Source organism: Antennarius striatus, chromosome 9, assembly GCF_040054535.1.
Source record: "Antennarius striatus isolate MH-2024 chromosome 9, ASM4005453v1, whole genome shotgun sequence".
Taxonomy (NCBI): Eukaryota; Metazoa; Chordata; class Actinopteri; order Lophiiformes; family Antennariidae; genus Antennarius; species Antennarius striatus.
In genome coordinates, this window is record NC_090784.1 from 2,911,106 (window position 1) to 2,932,668 (window position 21,563).

The following is a 21,563-nucleotide window of genomic DNA, read 5'->3' on the forward strand; positions in this document are numbered from 1 at the left end:
AGTGCAGTCAGTGCGAACAGAGCGGATTACTTCCTGAAGTTCGAAGCAGATATTTAAGCTCCGACGTTCGTGTTCGTTTATTAATTAAATATTGTTTCGATCGATCGGTAGTCCAGTCGGAGGTGAGGTGCAGCCATTTGCTGCTGTGTGTCCTAAACAATTTTTTAACTAGTTTTTAATGTCAGGCTGCTGGCAAATATGACGCTGTTTTACTCCTAGAACTGACTTTAACGTCGGTGTCTCACTGCTGTGATTATCTCACAGCACGTCGCTGCAGACAGAATACACAAGCCTGAATGCGCCCCTCTGCCGCCCCTCCAGAGCTAACAACTACATTTGTAAATCAATGCAGCACACCCGTTGGCACCTTTGTCTAGCAGTGACTCTGCTCTTGAAATTTCGGAAAAGGCTGGAAGTTCAGCTTTGAGGGTCTTTCATTCACCTTTATGCCAGTTTCTCCGTGTGTTTCCACAGACTAATAGAATTGACCGTCTCTAGATTCCAGATGACAGCACAATGGCATTTTTAAGACCAATTAAGTTTAAAGTGGGTTATTTCCGACGCCAAATAGTTAGGAAATACTGAGATCAGTCAGTCAGTCAAACTTTATTAACAGAATTGTTGAAAATTCCTTATGTTTTGCTACGTAATCACCGGTGCTCCTACAGTCTGCTCTACCGTCTGAGAGCAGCTCAGTCAGAGCCGGGACTTCGGTGCCGCCCCTTGACTACCATTGTTAGGGGGCGTAGGCCCGAGTGCCTTGTGATGGGGCTCCTCTGGCGGTGGAGTGCGGCATGACTGGCGGCCAGATTGCCGGCTTTTTTTCAGCGATCATGTTTTTAACCAATATTAATATGAATATTAATCCATATATAAGACGCACCGGATTATAAGGCGCATTACGGGTTTATGAGAAAATTTTAGGCTTTCAGGTGCGCCCTATAGTGCGGAAAATACGGTAACTTGTGACAAGAACGATTAAAACAAGTCCTCAGATTAGAAGTACTGTGGTGTGTCTCACAATTTTACATTGCATCACCCCCTCATCTTCATCAGCCACAACACTGTGACAGCTCTCTGTTAACCACTCAACTACAGTACGACACAACAGCACACAGTATCACCCAGTGACACTGAGGTAATTGGCTATCCCAAAGCTCCCGCTGACTGACTGCAGGATGTTAACTCTCTCCACAAGGCAGGGGAAAATATAATGCTGTCTGTTTATGTGAAATCGTTCTTGATACAATTAAAAATAACTGAAATTATTGAACAGAGAAAAATATAGGAGAGCAAATTTCAAAACATTTTTTGTAATCTTTTTTTTTTAAGTGGGGTTAGTCAATTCCTTCGTCTTCTCCTCCTTCTTTGAAGTAGGAAGACTGAGTTACTTACAATCAGTCCTCCTCCTTCAGGCTTGTAGATCTTGCTTGTACAATAACTACAAGCAAACAAAACATTGAGTGTTAGATTATAAGTGAATTAATCAACCAATCTGTCAGACTAGTGGTTGTACACTCTGCGTGAGTCTTGACCTTGGTGATGAAACACAATTTATTTCAGGTGTCTTCAAAGTGAAGCTCTTATTTCTGTTTTAAAATGTTTAATGATTTTGAAGTTAAAACACTTTTAGAGGGATGAAACTGCAGTCAACACCTGCTACATGTCCCTCTTGTTCTAATTAGCTTAGTATGACCTCTATGTCTACTATGTTTTTGTTGGACACTAGGGGATGCCAACATCAGTGATCGGGACTCAGTCAGACCAATGGTGAACGTTCTGAACTGAGGTCAGCAGATCTCCATGCAGTAGAAGAGCTTCTGTCACTGACCAACGGACAGCACTCCTGCCAGCCCAATGAACCAGAGTCCAAAGCAGAGAAACCTGCGTCTGACCTGCATGTGCATTACCAATATGATTCATAAAGACATGGGGAATTACTGGTAGGACAAACTATCCAAACTAACACGTTTAAAGTGATGTTGCAGTCTTGAAACATCAACCCCTGCACATCAGCAACATGTTCACTGAAACACTGTTGAAGAGTGTCTCAAACAGTTTCGCCCGCTTTCAAAACAGTCGCCACACATGGAGGTCTGAGTGGGAACTGAACCCGAGCTCCAAGACAACTCCAGTAGGCCTGCTCATGACGTTGATACAGGGAGGAGCAGAGATTAGGAGGGCAAGTTATCCACCAGCTTATCTCATCTAGACAGATTGCTGCTAACCTGGACTGACCAGCCACTAACCAACACGACCGTGTCTCAGTTCACTGGTGCATCACCCACACTGATCTGCTCGGTTGTCCAGGTGGACATGATAGATATGTTGACTGTATGAGATAAATAGTGCGGGTATCGTTAAATGAAGCTTTTGTAGAGATTCACTCGCACTATGGCTGAACATCACTTCTCATGATCAATCGTTTTCCTGCTGATGGTTGGGGCATTGATCGTTACCAGCTGTCCTCATCTGCCAGTCCCACCATGCTGCAGCTTTAATTCTCACATTCCTCAGGTACTTTCATGCTGCTGCTTGATGCACCCCTCCCTTCATCATAGACAATCAAAAGGCTTCATCTTCAGTATTCACTGATGTTATTTGGCGTCACAGATCAGACAGTCTCAGGTGCGTCATTATTCCAAGTACTGATTAACCACAGGTCATACAGGGACAAACAGCTCATGATATCAGTCTGGCCGTAGTGTAATAAAATATTCAGAGTTCATCTTGGAATGTTACTCTAGCATGTATTTGTGTCTTTACAATTGATTTCTAAGCATTCTGTCCTCATTATGACTAATTAAAAACTGAAAGTTACAGTTCAAAGTTTCAGATTTTAAATATGGAATTAAACTTTTCCAACATGCTGGATGCTCTTATTTATCAACACCTGCCTACCGGCTGCTGTTCTCGTGGTGAACGCCATGGTAAAAGGCATAATGCTAATGTTCTGGATTGTGACATGATGGCCAGTAAGAGCTACCTGGGACATGTCAACCTAATGAACACATACTGTATGGCAGCAGTCACCAACGTTTTTTGTTCCACAAACCGGTGTAATCAAAGACAACATTTTGACGGACCACGTTTAAGGTGTGGCAGATGAATACAACAAACTAAAACGATAGGACCAGCATAGAAACGTTTTTTTTCTAAACACAATAATAAACATGAATCCAATGTGCATCAACTTTATTAGCAGCATCCTCGTAACATCGTGACATTTGTCTTTTGTTCATTTTGCCAGTTTGGGAGTTCGAAGTTGGCAGTTATGTATTCTGTGTTAGAAGCCAGTGCGGCCCCTTTAAAAAGGTAGTCATGTGACCGAGGAAAGCACCCCGCGATCCGTGACAACAGTAGAAGTGGTTACTGAAGATGAATGAATGAATAATGTTAAGTTCTATCTGTATATTCTTTGTGTGACCAGGTACGAATTGACCCACGGACCGGTACTGTTGGGGACACTGCTGTATAATCCATAAATTGATAATGGAAAATTATGATTATGCTGAAAACACACACACAGTGATCAGAGTATTTAGGTAGTTCTGCCACTGTGGAGTCTATCTCCAGTGCTGCTGACCTACACCCAGGAAGTGCACGATGGAACTGCTCGTTGCAAATTAAATGCAACCTATAGAATCCTGCAGCTGCTGCTGCAAAGGTCACGAGAGGAACCACATTGAGAGACAACTGTGCAGAATTTATTGAACCTTTTCTTAAGTTACATTTCTGGGTGTTTTTCCTTTTTTATTATGACCTTTATTATGAGTGCTGAGGAGAGGACAGCAAACCATCAAACCCTCAGTCACCGTTGTCCTGTCTGACCTAGCGTCATCTTCAATGTGACATACGTTTCTCAGGATCAGATGCCTTGTCCGTGACTTGTTTTACTATTTGCCAGCTGGTAACACGTTAAGCATTTGCTTCAGTATAGAACTGTTTCCAAAGCTGCGGGGCTGTTATTGAACGAGTTATCCAATCACAGACAAGCATGTTTTTTTTTCTTCTAGAAAACCTAGTCAGCATTAAACTAATAAATTGCTTTGTGTCTATGACAAACTCACCATTACAGCAAGATTAACAGAGAAAACAGTAAACCAAGCCATTGAAGTAAGTGTACAAATACTATAGCATGCATACACACACTGGCTATGTTCCAGCATTCCTCAGGTTGCTGTGTGAATCGATTTGGTGCAGTTTAAACGTCATCTCTACCAGAGGCATAATGCTCCGTCAGCATTCAGCACACTTCAGTGGACAGGCTGACCATTGGGCTTGCTGCTGGGCTGTTCTGCTGTTTTCCATCACACTTTGTTTTAATCACAATGCAGCACCAGAGAACACCAAACCTCATGCTAACAAAGCCTGCAGATGTGTGTCGTATGGATTCACCCAATAACAGAAAAAAGACACTTGATGAGTTAATTATTGGGAGCATGCCTGCTGACTCACATCAACTTTGTACACAACCCAATGTAAGTTTGTACTCTACATGCATGTGTGTTTGATTTGGTTGAGCTATTAGGGAATGCACTCACTTTCATCAACACAGTCTGGGCTTGCGCTAGCCATTCGCCACTTCGCCATAGGCGAAGTAAATTCCAGATTGGCTACAAGCTTTTTAGACTGTTTAGCCACAGTGGCGTTCTTATTTTTATACGGGAAAAAAAGCTAAAACTTGCAACTTTTTCGCTCGCTAGCGCCGCTCGCTAGCGCCACTCGCTAGCGAGCGCTATTTCCGCTAGTGCCGCTTTTTCGCATGCCGACGGAAATAGCCGAAGTGACCCGAACGCTCCCGATCATTAAATATGCACTCGGGTCATAACCTCCTCTTGTCCAATGAAAAACAAAATATTGTTTTTACAAGCTAAACCCGTGAATTGGTGTACTACAAGGCGAGGACGATCGATCTAAATAAATTAAGAATCCAGTGTCATACAGTAGAATTTGTTTAAAAATACTAATTAATCAGCAAATGGTGAATGCTGAGAGGGGGTAGGAGTGGTGACAGACCAATCAGAAGGTAAATGAAAGATATTATCAATACTTTTTTTTAGTCTTAGACTTTTGATCCCTATTACCAGCAGGAACAACCAGTGATGCATGTAAATGTGTATTCACCTCGCTTGCTATAATAGCAAGTAAAACTTACAAGTAAACATTGAGTAATACCAGGTATCAAATTTATTAAAATCAAAGTGTCCAAGTCAAAGTTAAAATGTCTTCTAGTCCAAGTAAAACAAGTAAACATTGAGTAATATTTTGTATGACTGTATCTTCACATAGTGAATGCAAGTTTTCAATTGTTGAATCTCACATTTATACCTGAATAAAGTATGACAGAAATAAAGATAGTTAAGCTTGAACTGTTGACTTTAGTGTATTTTTGTAAGAAAACTGATCAGAAGATTTTTCCCTCAGAAAGCAGGAAAACCACCCCATTTTCTAAAACATTTCCCGGGGGAGGCCCCCCAGACCTCCCTGTGGGGGGCTTTCCCCCCACACACACTCCACGACAGGATTGGTTTTACACCACCCAACAATTCAAAACTTGCAAAGATAGTCATACAAGTAAACATTGAGTAATATTTCGTAAGTTTTATTTGCCATTATAGCAAGCCGCTATCTTGGAAACAGAATGTGGCTTTTTGTGGCTTACTCAATTCTTTTACACTGAGCCACAGTGGCTTAGTCATACTAACTCCTGGTGCAAGCCCAGACACTGACATGAATAACATGATAGACAGACGGACAGACAGTCAACAGACAGGGAGAGCGCAACCTTTTAAAATCAACCAGTTATAAATTATAAAAAGGCAGTCACAGACTGCAACATACCGCGACACCCCTGAAGTCAACATTTTACCCTGACCTACACATTTTTGTGCCTCTGGTTTCCTGAAAATGTTGCTTTTTGTTTTTGTTTTCATCATATCTCATCAGGTTTCAGAGATGTGTACCTAAAAAGGTATACAGTGTGCAGTAGTTCCATGCGGTTAATGTGTTCCAGGAACCACACGCGATTAACGAATTACGCGATAGAGCGACAAACTATTTATCTTATTATTTACGGTAATTTAAACATTTATGAACCCTCCCCATACTGATATTAAACCACCTTCTATCTGTATTACCTTTTCCCACACTGATAGACTGTTTAAAACACTTTTGTGTCTCACGTAAGTCGGAGACTCACAGAAAGTAGTGTACTTCTGGATGCAATCAGTCAATACAATGCGCATATGGTATCATGTGACTGTCTTTCAAAAATCCCGATGAGTGCAAAAGTTGAAATTTGACCTTGACCTAGTTTTTTTCAAGGTCATCATCTCATTTTCATTCCCTTTGCTGTCTGATTAATGTGCTTTTTCCTTCATCCTTCTATTTGCAATGGTTGAAGATATTTGGTGGACATTCGAGCAAACCGACAAACACATGTACACTGACAATTACAATACATTACCGCTTTAAAGCGGGATGTAATGACGTCTCCAAGGGTAGGCAAACATCCTGACTGACAGTCCAGCTGTGGAGCAGATAGATGGGGTGATTATCTGTAATAATTGAAAGCAATATGTAAAAACCATTATATAAAATTAAAGCAATTTATTTAATTACATCCCGCTTCAAAGTGGTGATGTATTGTCAGTGTTCGTGTGTTCGTCCGTCTGTTCGTTCATCCGTATATCCCCCAAATATCTTCACAACTGTTGCAGATAGAAAGATGAAACAAAAAGCACATTACTCGGGCAGCAAAGGGGATGAAATTCAGATGATGACCTTGACCTTGAGAAAACTAGGTCAAGGTCAAATTTCAACTTTTGTACACTCAGGAACTGGATAGATAGAAAGACAAGGGGGAAGGCCAGCGTGAGTAAGACCATAGATCAAAGCTAGTGCTTTGATCTACCTATGCACTGGCTTTTATCTATGGTCCAAGCTAGTGCATAGCTTTGACCTTTCAGGATAGGTCAAAGCCATGCACTTGTCAGGTTCTACTTTTAGGGAACCCTTACCTACCCTTCGTGGGATGTTGAAGTCTCTTGACTGCCTTGGTTCTTGTTATATTTGTTTAAACAAGTTTAAACATGGTTTGCCCATGCCTGCACTAGTCACTAGATATACAGTACAGTGCGCACTCGCGCTCTGTAGTCCAGATGTTTTGTATTTGTGCAAAAACTCATTCTAGAAAGTGTGTACACCGCAAATCTTCACTCACAACCGCTGTGTGTGTTGTCAACAATAGGACAAAGCAAATTTTGAAGCTGATCTGACGATCTCAGTTCTTCTCACCCGTTTTCTAATCTTCCCTTGTGAACAAATGTCATTAATGAAGTGAAGTCATTGTGCTATGTCGATATATTTGAGCTGCATTAATGCAAGCTGGTCAGGACTCATAAGAAAGATGAAAACCATCAATTCTGAGTGTTCAGTTACAAGCCAGTCAGTGATGCTGTAGCATGTGGGAAGACAGTTGGTACTGCACAATGACCGCTTGTTAAGAGAGTGCACGGTTTGAATAAATTAATTACAAAATATTTCAATCACATTATTTTACTGCCTTAATTTTGATATGATAAGGGTTTGGTGACAGGTGGAATACTGGAGCTGTGACAGTGTATGTGTTTGTTAATGGAAATATGTGCCCTCCTTTCCTCTAAGAGGGTATTTTGACTATTAACAAATAACATTAATTTCTGTACTTTATTTTGTTATCAACGAGTATATAAGATAAATCGCAATTATTCTTGGCTTGGGTGAAGAGATTTATTTCATAAAACTTTAATAAGTCATGTCTGACCAATGTTTATTTGGCTTCCTGAAGTTTTTTGGTTCTGCTGGAGACTTGACAGCAGTATTTTTGTCCACTTTCCAAGCATGGACGAGGCCCAGAACAACTACAAACAATTAAAAACACTTAATTTCAAAGCTGGCTGTGAGGCCATCCCTCACCCGCAGTACTGATTGGACCTTAAACCTTAACACCCTCAATGCTTTTGGAGAGTCGGCAATGCCCTGAGGTGACTGACCAATCACTCGATCAGTCTCAGGATTAAATGTACGCTGAGTGATCAATCAATGAAGCAGTAATGGCTGATCGACGAACTTCACAAAGGAGGCCGGTGTTTGTTTGGTAGAGATCAGAGCAGATTGGGTTCCGACAACAAAATGTTTGCTTTCAAGAGAAAAAGCTTCAGAATTGTTAAATGTCTTTGTCAGTAGCCCCAAATTAAATACAATACTAAATATTTTAAGATTTATCTATTCATAATGTATCACAATATTTACCTGCATCATGATATTATCTCAATTCATTCTCAACAATAGACTTCAGCTCTAAAACCTTCAGGAAATCAACAAGTTTCACCTTGAATTACGGCATTTTGAATGATGTCATTCTTAATTATACGTATTTCATAAAAAAATACATGAAAAAATAAAAATCAAGGTTACGTCATTTTACTCCACTTTACGTTTGTCTTCCACAAATACTGGAATTGTAAAATCACCAGTAAACTTTCAAAAAAACATTATGTTGCTGTGCAATAAATCACAATAACAACATGTAAATATCATATTATCATCCTGTAGCAACCCCTGTGACCCACAATGTGGACAAAGCAGCTAAAGACGAGACGGCGACAGTTTTTCTCTACTACTGCAATCTCTCGTTACTCGTCGTTAATGCGTTCCAGAGACCACCAGTGAAAAAGAAATTCCACAATATAGCGGAAAAAAATTATCTTATTATTTACGGTAATTTAAACATTTATTAACCCTCTCCATACTGATAGAAACCACCTTCCACCTATATTACCTTTTCCCACACTCTGATAGACTGTTTAAAGCACTTTTGTGTCTCACAGAAGTGTCTCACAGAACGCAGCGCACTTCCGGATGCCGTAAGCCAATAGAATGCATTGCATATGTGGTACACTCAAAATATATGGTCATATTTGTTTTCATTGTTAGGGATTAATTTTTACATATTATTTTATTGATTTGTCAGCACTTTATTTTCACCAATTGTAATTGATGAAACATTTTTATATTAATGTCTGTCCTCCCAGATATTAATTTCGTCTTTATTTTAAGACAAAGTAACTCATGTAACAGGGAAACAGGAGGGCGGAACCTAAGTGCAGGTCGCGTTGCACCCAGGTGACTCTAGGTGACGGACCTCGGCCCCTCTCCTCAGAACATACTGGAGATGCAACAAGGGTGGTTCGTCTCTCTCATTCCTGTGACTGTTTTCCTGTGTTTTCAGGTTAGTACATTGTGACAACCACAAAATGACTACCTTCTAAGAGATAATTATTTTTAGCATTATTGACATGCTTTGGTGGCGTTTCTCAACGTATAAAAGTAAGTTTGATGTTAGCTAGAAAACTCCGCCTAGCAAGCAAAGCCACTTGGCGGGAGTTTCGGAAAATGGCGCCTACCTGTTAAATATTAGGCAGAGTTCATTTGCATACGTGCACATTGCGTGGCAAGATTTTAGTTGTTTTCCTTCTTTTGGCCCTGCACACCTGACAAACATTGTAAATAGAGCGTTTCTGTTGGGATATGATTAAATTAATATTGTAGGATCTTTGTTTACTATGGTGCATTATGGAAATTACTTGAACAAGTAGATGCATATATTTTTGAATGGCTATTTTCTGTTTATAAAAAGCACTATTAGTTTCATGTGCCTTCAGGAATAAATAGTTACAGTATGAAGGGGGAAACTGCATTTTCGTCAGTTTTAAAGTTGTTAGTTTTACTGTATATTAGTCCATTAACATTCCCTATGCAATGAGTTTACTGTTTTAGATTATACCAGAGCACTACATATCATAGTAGCCATGATAATAGCATAGATGCCGAAAATATGCTTTTGGGACAAAAGTAATATACCATCTGAATCCCCCTGGTTCATGTTTATTTATTTTTGGCTTATTTTGAGTTTTATGGGGAAAATCTTAAACTGACTGTGATGTGAGATGGAGCGGAATACACTGTGTCCTGGAGTTTAAGCATGGACATACAGTATGAGAGCCACACAATGGACATTGAGACATGAACTTTATTGTATTAGGGAGAGATTAGGGACATGAATGTTTATCGTAATGTTGTGAATAATTGTGAAATAAAAAGAGAACATACTGGAGATGCAACAAGGGTGGTTCGTCTCTCTCATTCCTGTGACTGTTTTCCTGTGTTTTCAGGGTGCGAGGCGTACAGAACCGCCATTCATTTGTTATTACGTCCCTCAGTATTTGGGACCGGTAACAAACTGTGGGGGCTCGTCCGGGATCTTTCCTTTCCCGATCAGCGGAGGAGAGATCCAGTGATACCAGAACCGTAAGACCGAGGTGTCGAGACGTTGCTGCAGCCCAAGAGCCAGTCGGTGGGTGTCCAGAGGGAGAAGAAGGATCTTCACTTCACAAGGGAGCCGCACTGCTGAGTTGAGGGGTCAGAACACGCCAGGTAGAGCCACTTCCCCCTACCGTTGGAGACAGAGACACTCACGCACCATGGGAACTCAACGCAAAGAAGTGGTTTGGAGTATCAAGAAAAATTTGTTCAAGCTCTCAAGCACCGACATCTATCAGGTTGCCAAGGACATTGCGGCTGACAACAACGACGACGAAACCCAGCTGGACCCGAGTAATGAGGAGAGCTGTCTCGACTACGTGTTCTCCTACATGCAGTCCAGGGCCTTGTTAGAGTTAGAAGATGAAGGTATGGGACACATACTTAGGTTGGCAGATCTGGTGTCTAAGCTTGTTTGTGCAGATACAGATGTTTCAGGTGATGTACCAGTAGAAACGTTAATTGGTGTCACACACACTACACTCAATCCCAGTTCATCTGTTGTAAGCGCAGAACACACATCTCAACATCCTCACTCAAAAGCACATACCCACACAGCCACACAGTCGGTGGAAAAGTTGAGAAAAGTGTATGAAGAGTTGGGTGAACAACTAAGACAATGCGAAGCTACCGCTAATCCACCAGCCACTGTATTCACCCACCAGAGTGAGTCAACACCACACCAAATGCCACAGAGGGCATCTGAGAGACTGTTTCCCCTGAGAGACCTTCCCTATTTCCAGCGCAGAGAATTCAAGGTGCATGGCGGTCAAATTGGAGACCAAAGTTCTGAGGTTGGCTATAACAACATAGTTAAACAAATTAATGAGGGAGTCAAAGAGGGCTTTACAGAGGCAGAAGTAGTCCGTGGTGTGTTGAGAGTAATTAAACCAGGCACCTTTAAGGATATGCTCCTGAACAAAGATGAAATAACTATCCCTGAACTTAAGGGCTTCCTCAGGTCACATCTAGGAGAGAAGGCAAACACAGAGATGTTTCAGGAATTAATGTGCGCTAAGCAAGCTGAGCAGGAGGCACCCCAGCAATTTATATATCGCATGATTGGGCTCAAACAAAAACTTCTTTTTCAGTCGAAGCAGGCCGATGCAGATATAACATATGATCCTAAAACCATCCAAGAAGTTTTCCTCCACACTATCTATCAGGGCCTTGGGGCAAAACACACCGAGCTCCGGCAGAGAGTGAGACCACTGGTCTCGAACAACCAAATCACGGATGAAGAAATCCTTAGTGAGATAACGAAAATAATAAATGAGGAAAATGAGCATCAGCGCAGACTCGGCCAACTTCCACGTCAAAAGTCAACACATGCACACAGTGTCAAGGTAGAAACAGGACCTGGGAATAGCAATGACAAACCAGTTGCCACAGCCGCAGACAATAGCTCCCAGATCATACAACAACTTAGTGCCCAGGTAGAGAACCTAACACAGATGGTGGCCTCTCTAATGGATCAACAGGTAGCAAACACCCAGAAGTCCAATTTGTCAGCACCACAGTCTCGCTACCAGCCACGCTCTCCCTCTCAGCCCAACCTCCAAACAAGGGTAAAGATAGCTCGCTGCCCAAAATGCATTGAAAAGAACCTGCAGGAGTGCAGCCACTGCTTTGTATGTGGAGAAACAGGACACCGAGCGGTGGGATGTTTAAAGCGAACCAAGTTTCAGGGAAACGGTGTCCGGTCTCTGCCGAGGGACAGTCAGTGACCGGTGTAAAGCCCAAGTCCCAGTCAGGGGTAAGCCCCATCTCCCAACCAACGAGTTCTATCCCCCGTCCCTCAAGCCCCATCCCTAAACAGCCATCAAACCAGCCAGAGGAACACACAAAGCCAAATGTACTTACCTGCCAAAGTACCCCCCAAAAGAGAGTACCCCTGATTGGCAAAAAGGCCAAGCTAAAATGTTTGCTCAATGGTAAGACAATGGAAGTCTTAATTGACTCTGGATCGCAAGTGAGTATGATTGATAGAGAGTGGCATAACACTCACATTCCTCATTATGCTGTGAGACCACTAGAAGAGCTTCTTGACTTACCCCTTGATCTTAAAGGTGTAACTGGCCATGCTATCCCCTACGATGGGTGGGTTGAGCTCACTGTCAGTCTGACAGGTAGTGGACACCCCAATGTCACTATACCCACCCCATTCCTAGTCAGTCAGATGCCAGTAGCCGTGCCCTTAGTAGGCTCTAATGTACTTGAGGAGGTTCTCAAGGGAGATGACGAGGAGGCAATTGCCTTAGTGGTCAGCCTCCTACGCAGTGCGCTGAAAGTCAAAGAAGAACAGTGGGCAGCCTTTGCCAATTTCCTCCAGGTCCCACCAAAGACAGATTGTGGGCCGGCCACAGTCAGAGTGGGGAAAGATAACATTGTTGTCCCAGCTGGTAAAACTGTACATGTGCACTGCAGGGTTCCTCCAACCTTTGATTCCTCTGAACCCCTCGTTCTGTATGAACCCACAGAAGAGAGCACTGCCCTGGGACAGTTAGGTGTTGGAGAAGGCCTTCTGGAAGTCAATAACACCCAACGGCCTTGTGTCAAGGTGCCCATCTCTAACCACTCTAAGCATGAGATTATCTTACCAAAAAGAACTGCCCTAGGTACTATCCAACATATTGATAAGATCCTAGAAACAGACTCACCAGAGTCACAACCAGCTGAGGTCACACCGTTAAAGGTAACAGCAGCTGAGGTCAGTAGCACGCCCCCTAGTGACTCTCCCACTGAACCCTGGTTACCGCCTGTCGACCTCAGTCATCTAAACACCGACCAAAAGCAGATGGTGGAGGAGGTGCTCCGCACAGAGTCAGGAGCATTTGCCCGCGACAGTAGTGATATCGGCTGTATCCCCACTTTGCAGATGGAGATCAAAGTCAAGGATAATACTCCAACCCAAAGGTCTTATGCATCCATCCCCAAACCACTTTACAAAGAGGTAAAGGAGTATATTCAGGAGTTGTTAGTGAAAGGATGGATTGTCAAGTCCCAATCCCCATATGCTGCTCCTGTCATATGTGTGAGGAAAAAAGATGGCTCTTTGCGCCTTTGTATCGATTACAGGCTGCTGAATAGCAAGACTGTGCCAGACCGACACCCCCTCCCCCGAATCCAGGATCTCACTGACTCGTTAGGAGGGTATAGTTGGTTCTCGATCCTTGATCAGGGCAAGGCGTACCACCAAGGGTTTATCGCCGAAGGATCGAGGTACCGGACTGCGTTCACCACCCCCTGGGGACTCTATGAATGGGTCCGCATCCCTTTCGGACTATCAAATGCCCCAGCAGCATTTCAAAGGAGCATGGAGGAGATGCTCGACCGGCTGAGGGATGAATGCTGCATCCCCTACCTTGATGACGTCCTCTGCTTCTCAAAATCCTTTGATGACCATGTTCAAGTGCTGCGCCGAGTCCTCCAAGCCCTGCAGCGCCACGGCGTGAAACTGAAACCAGAAAAGTGTGAGTTATTCCGCAAAGAGGTTCGCTACGTTGGTAGGCTGGTTTCAGCAGAGGGAGTGAGAGTGGACCCCAAGGATCTGGAGGCCGTGCGGATACTGAAAGAGAAAACACCTAAGACAGTCGGGGAAGTCAGACAGATGCTGGGATTTCTCAGTTACTATCGAACATTTGTGCAGGACTTTTCACGTACAGCCAAGCCCCTGTACGACCTGCTTCAGTCCCAGCCCGATACACTGCAGCCCAAAACAAAACGTGGGAAATTGAAAGGGCCCCAGCTGTCCTCCCGGGCCCCAGTAGAGTGGAATGAGGGACATCAGCAGGTACTGGAACAGTTAATAGAAATGCTCTGCAACCCCCCTGTATTGGCGTACCCAGACTTTAGCCTTCCTTTCACACTCCACACAGACGCTTCCCAGAAAGGGTTAGGTGCAGTTCTTTATCAGAACCAGGGTGGGAAACTTCGGGTAATTGGCTATGGGTCGCGCACCCTAACCCCCGCCGAACAGAATTATCACCTACACAGTGGAAAGTTAGAATTCCTGGCGTTAAAGTGGGCGATATGTGATAAATTCAGGGATTATTTATTCTATGCCCCGGGTTTCACCGTCTTTACAGATAATAATCCACTGACATATATCCTCAGCTCAGCCAAACTTAACGCCGTGGGCCACCGCTGGGTGGGTCAACTAGCTGATTTCCATTTTGACATAAGATATCGGCCAGGCAAGATCAACATAGACGCCGACACTTTATCTCATCTACCCCTTGACATTGACACTCTCATGAAGAGGTGCTCTGAGGAGCTATCGGAGGAGGCTGTAGGCGCTGTGTGGGAAGGAACCCGAAGGGCCCAGCAGGGAGACGTAGCCTGGGTGGCCGCTCTCAACATGGCGTCCCAAAGCCAGCCCCACACAGAACCTATGCAGGCACTCAGTCATGATGAAATCGTAAGAGAACAAAGGATGGATCCAGTACTTGGGAAAGTTATGGAGCTAAAGGAAAGAAACACACAACTAACAGAGGATGACAAGAGGGAAGTGGACACAGCTACAAGGAGACTCTTAAGGGAGTGGAACAGACTGCATATAGAGGATGGTCTCCTCTATCGGAGAACGATAGGGCAACGACAGCTGGTCCTGCCGGCCACTTACAGACAACTAGCACTCACTCACTTGCATGACAACATGGGCCATGTCGGTGTAGAAAAGGTTTTGAGCCTAGTACGAGAGCGGTTCTACTGGCCTTTTATGAAAAATGAGATTGAACAGTACATAACCAGAAAGTGCCCTTGCCTTAAGCAGAAAAAGCCAGCCACACATGAAAGAGCACCTATGGGCAGTATTACATCTAACTCGCCCCTCGAACTCGTGTGTATAGACTTTCTCCATCTAGAAGCCTCTCGTGGGGGATGGGAGTACATTCTATTAGTTGTAGATCACTTCACAAGGTTTGCTCAGGCCTATCCCACTCGAAATAAAGCTGGCAAGACGGCTGCTGATCGGCTTTTTAATGATTTTATCCCTAGATTTGGCTACCCCACTAAATTGCACCACGACCAAGGCAGGGAGTTCGAAAATGAACTATTCAGATCACTCAGACAATTGTCCGGTGTCGGCCACTCAAGGACCTCCCCCTATCACCCTCAGAGCAATCCTGCTGAACGGCTAAATCGCACTCTCCTGCAAATGTTGCGGACCCTAGGGGAGAAAGAAAGAGAAAATTGGAAGGACCACTTACCTCATGTGCTTCACGCATATAATTGCACCAAGCATGAGGCCACGGGCTTCTCCCCGTACTACTTGATGTATGGCCGTCATCCTCACCTCCCCATTGACCTTCTCTTTGGCCTTGTAACAGACAAAGAAACGGAAACTCCAAGGGGCTATGCTGGAAAATGGGCAGAAAAGATGATTGAGGCATATCGAATAGCAAATGCAAACAGCCAGCAGTCCAGTGCTAAAGGGAAAGCCCACTATGACAAGAGAAGTAAAGGTGTGACTCTAGAGCCTGGGGACAGAGTTCTCGTACGTAATCTTAGTGAAAGAGGTGGGCCCGGAAAGCTCAGGCCGTACTGGGAGCCGACCATCTATGTTGTAAGAGAGCAGGTTGGAGAAAACCCTGTCTATAAAGTAAGCCCAGAAGCCGGAGACCGGCCCGTTCGCACTCTACACAGAAACCTGCTGTTACAAGTGAATGACTTGCCCCTAGAAGCACCCCAGAGCCCTGTTGCGCATGTGCCCAAGTCACACAGAAAAACTAGGAAGCCCACAGTCACCTCACAAACCACAGAACATAGACAGAAGTCAGATACAAGTGACTCTGATGGAGAGGAAGGTGTGCCTCATTATTGGCTAAGACTACCTGCGGAAAGGACGGGCAGAAACTTGCCAGACCAAAGTAATTGCCGCACTTTGCAGAACAGACTGGAACGGAGTGAAACTCACCCAGAGGAGAGAGATAAAGCCGGACTGGAACTGGAAATGGAGGATGTTGCAGGAGAGGAGCCAGGAATGCATAGTGAGGATGAGCATGAACTGGGTCAGTATCAGCCTGACAGGGATCAGTTTCAGCCCAATAATGATCAAGAGGCCCCTCAAATGGCTCACCCGAAGGAGGATGTTCCAGAACCTCATGTTGAACCCCAAATCCCTCTGAGACAATCCACCAGAGAAAGACGGCCTAATGTTGTTTTCACATACCCATCCCTTGGCCAACCAGCCTATGAGCTGCGCCCCACTGTAAATGCAGTTGAAGTCCACCCCTTTCAGTATAGTCACTGGTTTTATCCCTGCTTCTACCCTCATCCCTTCCAGCCCCCCTCTTTTGTCCCATACTCACACCCACCAATCCATTGCTTCTGAACGACAGGGAAGAGACCTTTACATGTACATCTACATAAAGGAGAAACTTTTGACACACATGCACATACATTGGAGCCATACTTACCTACATTCCATACCTACCTTGATTGGAGATGTGGTGTTTGAATTCTTGAGGTTTTGAGTTGATCTAATCAGGTGTCAGGAGCCACTTCTATTTGTTGGGGAGTGTGTGGTACACTCAAAATATATGGTCATATTTGTTTTCATTGTTAGGGATTAATTTTTACATATTATTTTATTGATTTGTCAGCACTTTATTTTCACCAATTGTAATTGATGAAACATTTTTATATTAATGTCTGTCCTCCCAGATATTAATTTCGTCTTTATTTTAAGACAAAGTAACTCATGTAACAGGGAAACAGGAGGGCGGAACCTAAGTGCAGGTCGCGTTGCACCCAGGTGACTCTAGGTGACGGACCTCGGCCCCTCTCCTCAGAACATACTGGAGATGCAACAAGGGTGGTTCGTCTCTCTCATTCCTGTGACTGTTTTCCTGTGTTTTCAGGTTAGTACATTGTGACAACCACAAAATGACTACCTTCTAAGAGATAATTATTTTTAGCATTATTGACATGCTTTGGTGGCGTTTCTCAACGTATAAAAGTAAGTTTGATGTTAGCTAGAAAACTCCGCCTAGCAAGCAAAGCCACTTGGCGGGAGTTTCGGAAAATGGCGCCTACCTGTTAAATATTAGGCAGAGTTCATTTGCATACGTGCACATTGCGTGGCAAGATTTTAGTTGTTTTCCTTCTTTTGGCCCTGCACACCTGACAAACATTGTAAATAGAGCGTTTCTGTTGGGATATGATTAAATTAATATTGTAGGATCTTTGTTTACTATGGTGCATTATGGAAATTACTTGAACAAGTAGATGCATATATTTTTGAATGGCTATTTTCTGTTTATAAAAAGCACTATTAGTTTCATGTGCCTTCAGGAATAAATAGTTACAGTATGAAGGGGGAAACTGCATTTTCGTCAGTTTTAAAGTTGTTAGTTTTACTGTATATTAGTCCATTAACATTCCCTATGCAATGAGTTTACTGTTTTAGATTATACCAGAGCACTACATATCATAGTAGCCATGATAATAGCATAGATGCCGAAAATATGCTTTTGGGACAAAAGTAATATACCATCTGAATCCCCCTGGTTCATGTTTATTTATTTTTGGCTTATTTTGAGTTTTATGGGGAAAATCTTAAACTGACTGTGATGTGAGATGGAGCGGAATACACTGTGTCCTGGAGTTTAAGCATGGACATACAGTATGAGAGCCACACAATGGACATTGAGACATGAACTTTATTGTATTAGGGAGAGATTAGGGACATGAATGTTTATCGTAATGTTGTGAATAATTGTGAAATAAAAAGAGAACATACTGGAGATGCAACAAGGGTGGTTCGTCTCTCTCATTCCTGTGACTGTTTTCCTGTGTTTTCAGGGTGCGAGGCGTACAGAACCGCCATTCATTTGTTATTACGTCCCTCAGTATTTGGGACCGGTAACACATACATTATCGGTGACTACCTACATAAAATCGATGATGAGTTTATTTTTGAACGTGATTTTTTTTTTTTTACATGAATGCGTGCTAAAAATAAATGATAACCAGGAATGGTACAATCATTTCATAAATAAAGTCCTCCTATACCGCGGCTTTGACTTGTTTCACATTGAATGACCTCATAGGTTCACACGTGCTGTTAGAACAGCAAACGCTCTCACGTGACGTCATCAACGTGAGCAACTCACCAGTTTCTTCACACCCTGAACAGGTTTGGAGCCCGTTGTTTGTTTTCACATCTTGACTATGTCGCTGTTCGAGCAGTGTGCACAATGTGATTGTGATAACATGATAACCCCCCCCCCACCACCACCACCACCACCACCACCACCACCACCACCACCACCACCACCACCACCACCACCACTACCCCGGGGTAAACACAGAGTCACCACCGGGCCGTGTCTGCCCCACACCACGGCTCTGCCCGCTTACCTCCGAACAGATGAGGCGAGAGGTGAGCCGGCAGCGACCCGATGACCAACCGGGGTCCGTCACGTCCCCCCCCGGAGTGCTGCCCGTCCGCCGCCTCCTCCGGGCTGCTGCCGCCGGACTCCTGGGAGCTGTAGGCTCCGCTGCTGTTCGGGATGTCGATCCCGGACCGGGGTCTGGTCCCGGAGCCCCCCGAGCCCGCCGCAGACCTCACTCTGGCTCCGGTGCTGGACGCGGCTCCGGACGCCCCCCCCGGACCGTAGGCGTGATACCTCACCCCCCCGACGGGGGTCCGGCTGACGTGACCTCCGCTGCCGTTGGACGTGCTGGAGGGCAGGTCCGAGCCGGAGTAGGCTCTGGTCCGGCCGGCAGCAGCCGGGTTGGCGGGCGGGCTGCTCTGCTTCGCCCCCATGCTGACCTCCGCTGGCCCTGGTGGAGGCACAAGGGAGCCCCCGCGGGACGGAGCGCCCGATTCACGGGACACACGAAGTGGAAGGACCGCAGAACCAACTACGATCTCAGCGGCACCAGAAAGACGCGACTGGACGAGAAGTTGCAGCGACCATCCGTGACGGGAGCTACGGATGCGCGGAAAAGTTTGGAGCCGTCACCATGGTTCGGTTCGCCGCGGTCCGAGTCGAGCTGCAGGTCACTGGGACTCGTCCTTGTCTGAGCCACCGCTGTGCAGCTGAGCTCCAGTGGAGGTTCTCCTTCAGTGTCCGGCCCGCCATGACTCCCGAGCGGCACGACGGAGCGACGAGCCGGGCTCCTCACGCCTCCCCGCCGGACGACACATCGCTCAGAAGGAGGAAGTGATGGAGGAGAAAGCCAAGCACGACACCGCTTTATCGGTGACGCCAAGGAGAGTCACTGGTGTGAGCCGTAGAGCCATCAGAGCTCACGACTGCTTCCGGGAGACCTTTCAAAATAAAGTTATTGCGGCTTTTCACGATGAGCTGAAAGCCAGGTAAACCAAGGTCAAGAGGAAAACCAATGCAGCAAAGACATCCTGACGGACCTGCGTGTCTGGAGAACTACTAACACACAGTCACGTAGGGGCTGAACAGCACTGTGTTGGTTGGTGACTGTAATGTGCACACATGATGATATAGTTACATAATAATTAGGGATGAGCGAATACACCACTATCTGTATCTGTCTCTGTTCAACCATCTAAATTTTCTGTATTCGTAATGTGTGAGGGCGCACTGCATCTGACATCTACAGTGGTACCTCTACTTACTAAATTAATTGGTTCCAGAAGAAAGTACGTAAGTAGAAAATTTTGTGATTAGAGACGAGTTTTCCATGCAAATACCCTAATCTATTCCAAGCACCCAAAAATTCCGACATGTTTTATAAAGCATAAAAATGCATCAAAACATGTAACAATTACATGTTACGATTAGATTATTACGCAATAAATGAGAGTTGTGCATAACGTAAAAAACAAAGAATAGAGTAAAGGATAAAAATTATGGTCATTTTACGTTTTACTGCTGTATTTTGCCCTCTTTTGGTTCATGCGCTCTTGCCTCACTATGCCGAACAACAGAGTGAATTCCAGTCCTCCTTTTGAACTTCTCCAACGACCCACGCAATGCCTTAAACTCTTTAAACTTCCTTTTGTTTAATAACGTAGCAACTGTAGATACACTTTGGCCATATTCTTTGGCAAGATCAACCAAATGCATCCCTTTCTCATGCTTTTCTATTATCTCTTGCTTTGTTTGTATGGACAAAAAAACTCATCTGTCTTTTCTTTTCCTCTTTTCTCCGTCACTTTCTTGGGGTCCATAGCGAATAATCAAAAAGTTAATATATTTGCGCCAAACTATCAAAACACCTCACGGGTCGAGGGCCGAATGACGAGGACAATGCACCGATCTAACTCCACACAGAGGTCCCTCTTAGCCAATTGGATGCCAGGAAGATACTAGGTAATAGCCAATGGCAGAGGAGTTATAAGAATGTTGCGTTCAGGAACCTTTGGGAGCTGCGAGTAACAGCCCACACTGTATTTTTACCTTTCGTAAATCCAAATTTCTTTCGTAACTGGAGGCAATATTTTCCTGTTGAGGCGTTTCGTAAGTAGAGGTACCACTGTATTACTAACAACATCAGAAAGGCCTTAACATTAATCCTTTGAAGGCCTAAATTTTGGTTTGGTTTTCTCCGGGTGCTCCGGTTTCCCATACAATTAACATCAACAACAACAAAAATGTGTCCTCAACATTGCCAATGAAAATGTATTTAACATAACTCAGGCAGATATGTTTGTAGACGATTTGTTTTTCCATCTTTTTACTTTACATTTAGCCATGTCTTTGGAGCCATTTTTTTTCCTTTCACTCTAAATTTCAGAATATCCAAATATAACAAACTATGAGCTTCCATAATTTGCTGATTTTTTTTGTGTTTGAACATTCATGAAGCATCCCTATCTCCATTGTATTTCTCTCCAACCCAACCGGTCAAGGCGGATGACTGCCCTCCAGAGTCTGGGTCCTGCCCGGAGTTTCTTCCTCAATGAGGGAGTTTTTCCCCGCCACTGTCACTTATGCTTGATCTGGAGGGCTCTGTTGGGTTTCTTTATCTGTAAAGCGCGTTGAAATGTCTGCTGATTTGATTAAGTGCTATACAAATAAATGTTGATTGATTGATTGATTTGCGACTCCACCTCATCATGGATTTTTGGTAGGCAGTCACGTGATACTGTATGCGCATTCTATTGGCTGACCGCATCCAGAATTGCGCTACGTTTCTTGAGTCTCAAACTTCCATGAGACACAAAAGTGCTTTAAACAGTTTATCAGAGTGTGGGAAAAGGTCATACA

At 44.1% G+C, this 21,563-nt stretch overlaps 1 protein-coding gene across 3 annotated transcripts in view; it reads right to left on the bottom strand.

Annotated features, from left to right (window-relative positions):
* Positions 1 to 21,249, bottom strand: part of znrf2b (zinc and ring finger 2b) — a 45,760-nt gene extending 24,511 nt beyond the window's left edge. For all 3 annotated transcript variants that reach the window (XR_011037055.1, XR_011037056.1, XM_068323517.1), the window contains exon 1: positions 18,730 to 21,249. Coding sequence is in view for 1 of the 3 variants with exons in the window: in XM_068323517.1 (XP_068179618.1) it covers positions 18,730 to 19,138 (409 nt within the window). In the remaining 2 variants the exon portion in view is untranslated. The remainder of the gene's footprint in view (positions 1 to 18,729) is intronic.
* Between the last annotated feature and the right edge of the window lie 314 nt (positions 21,250 to 21,563).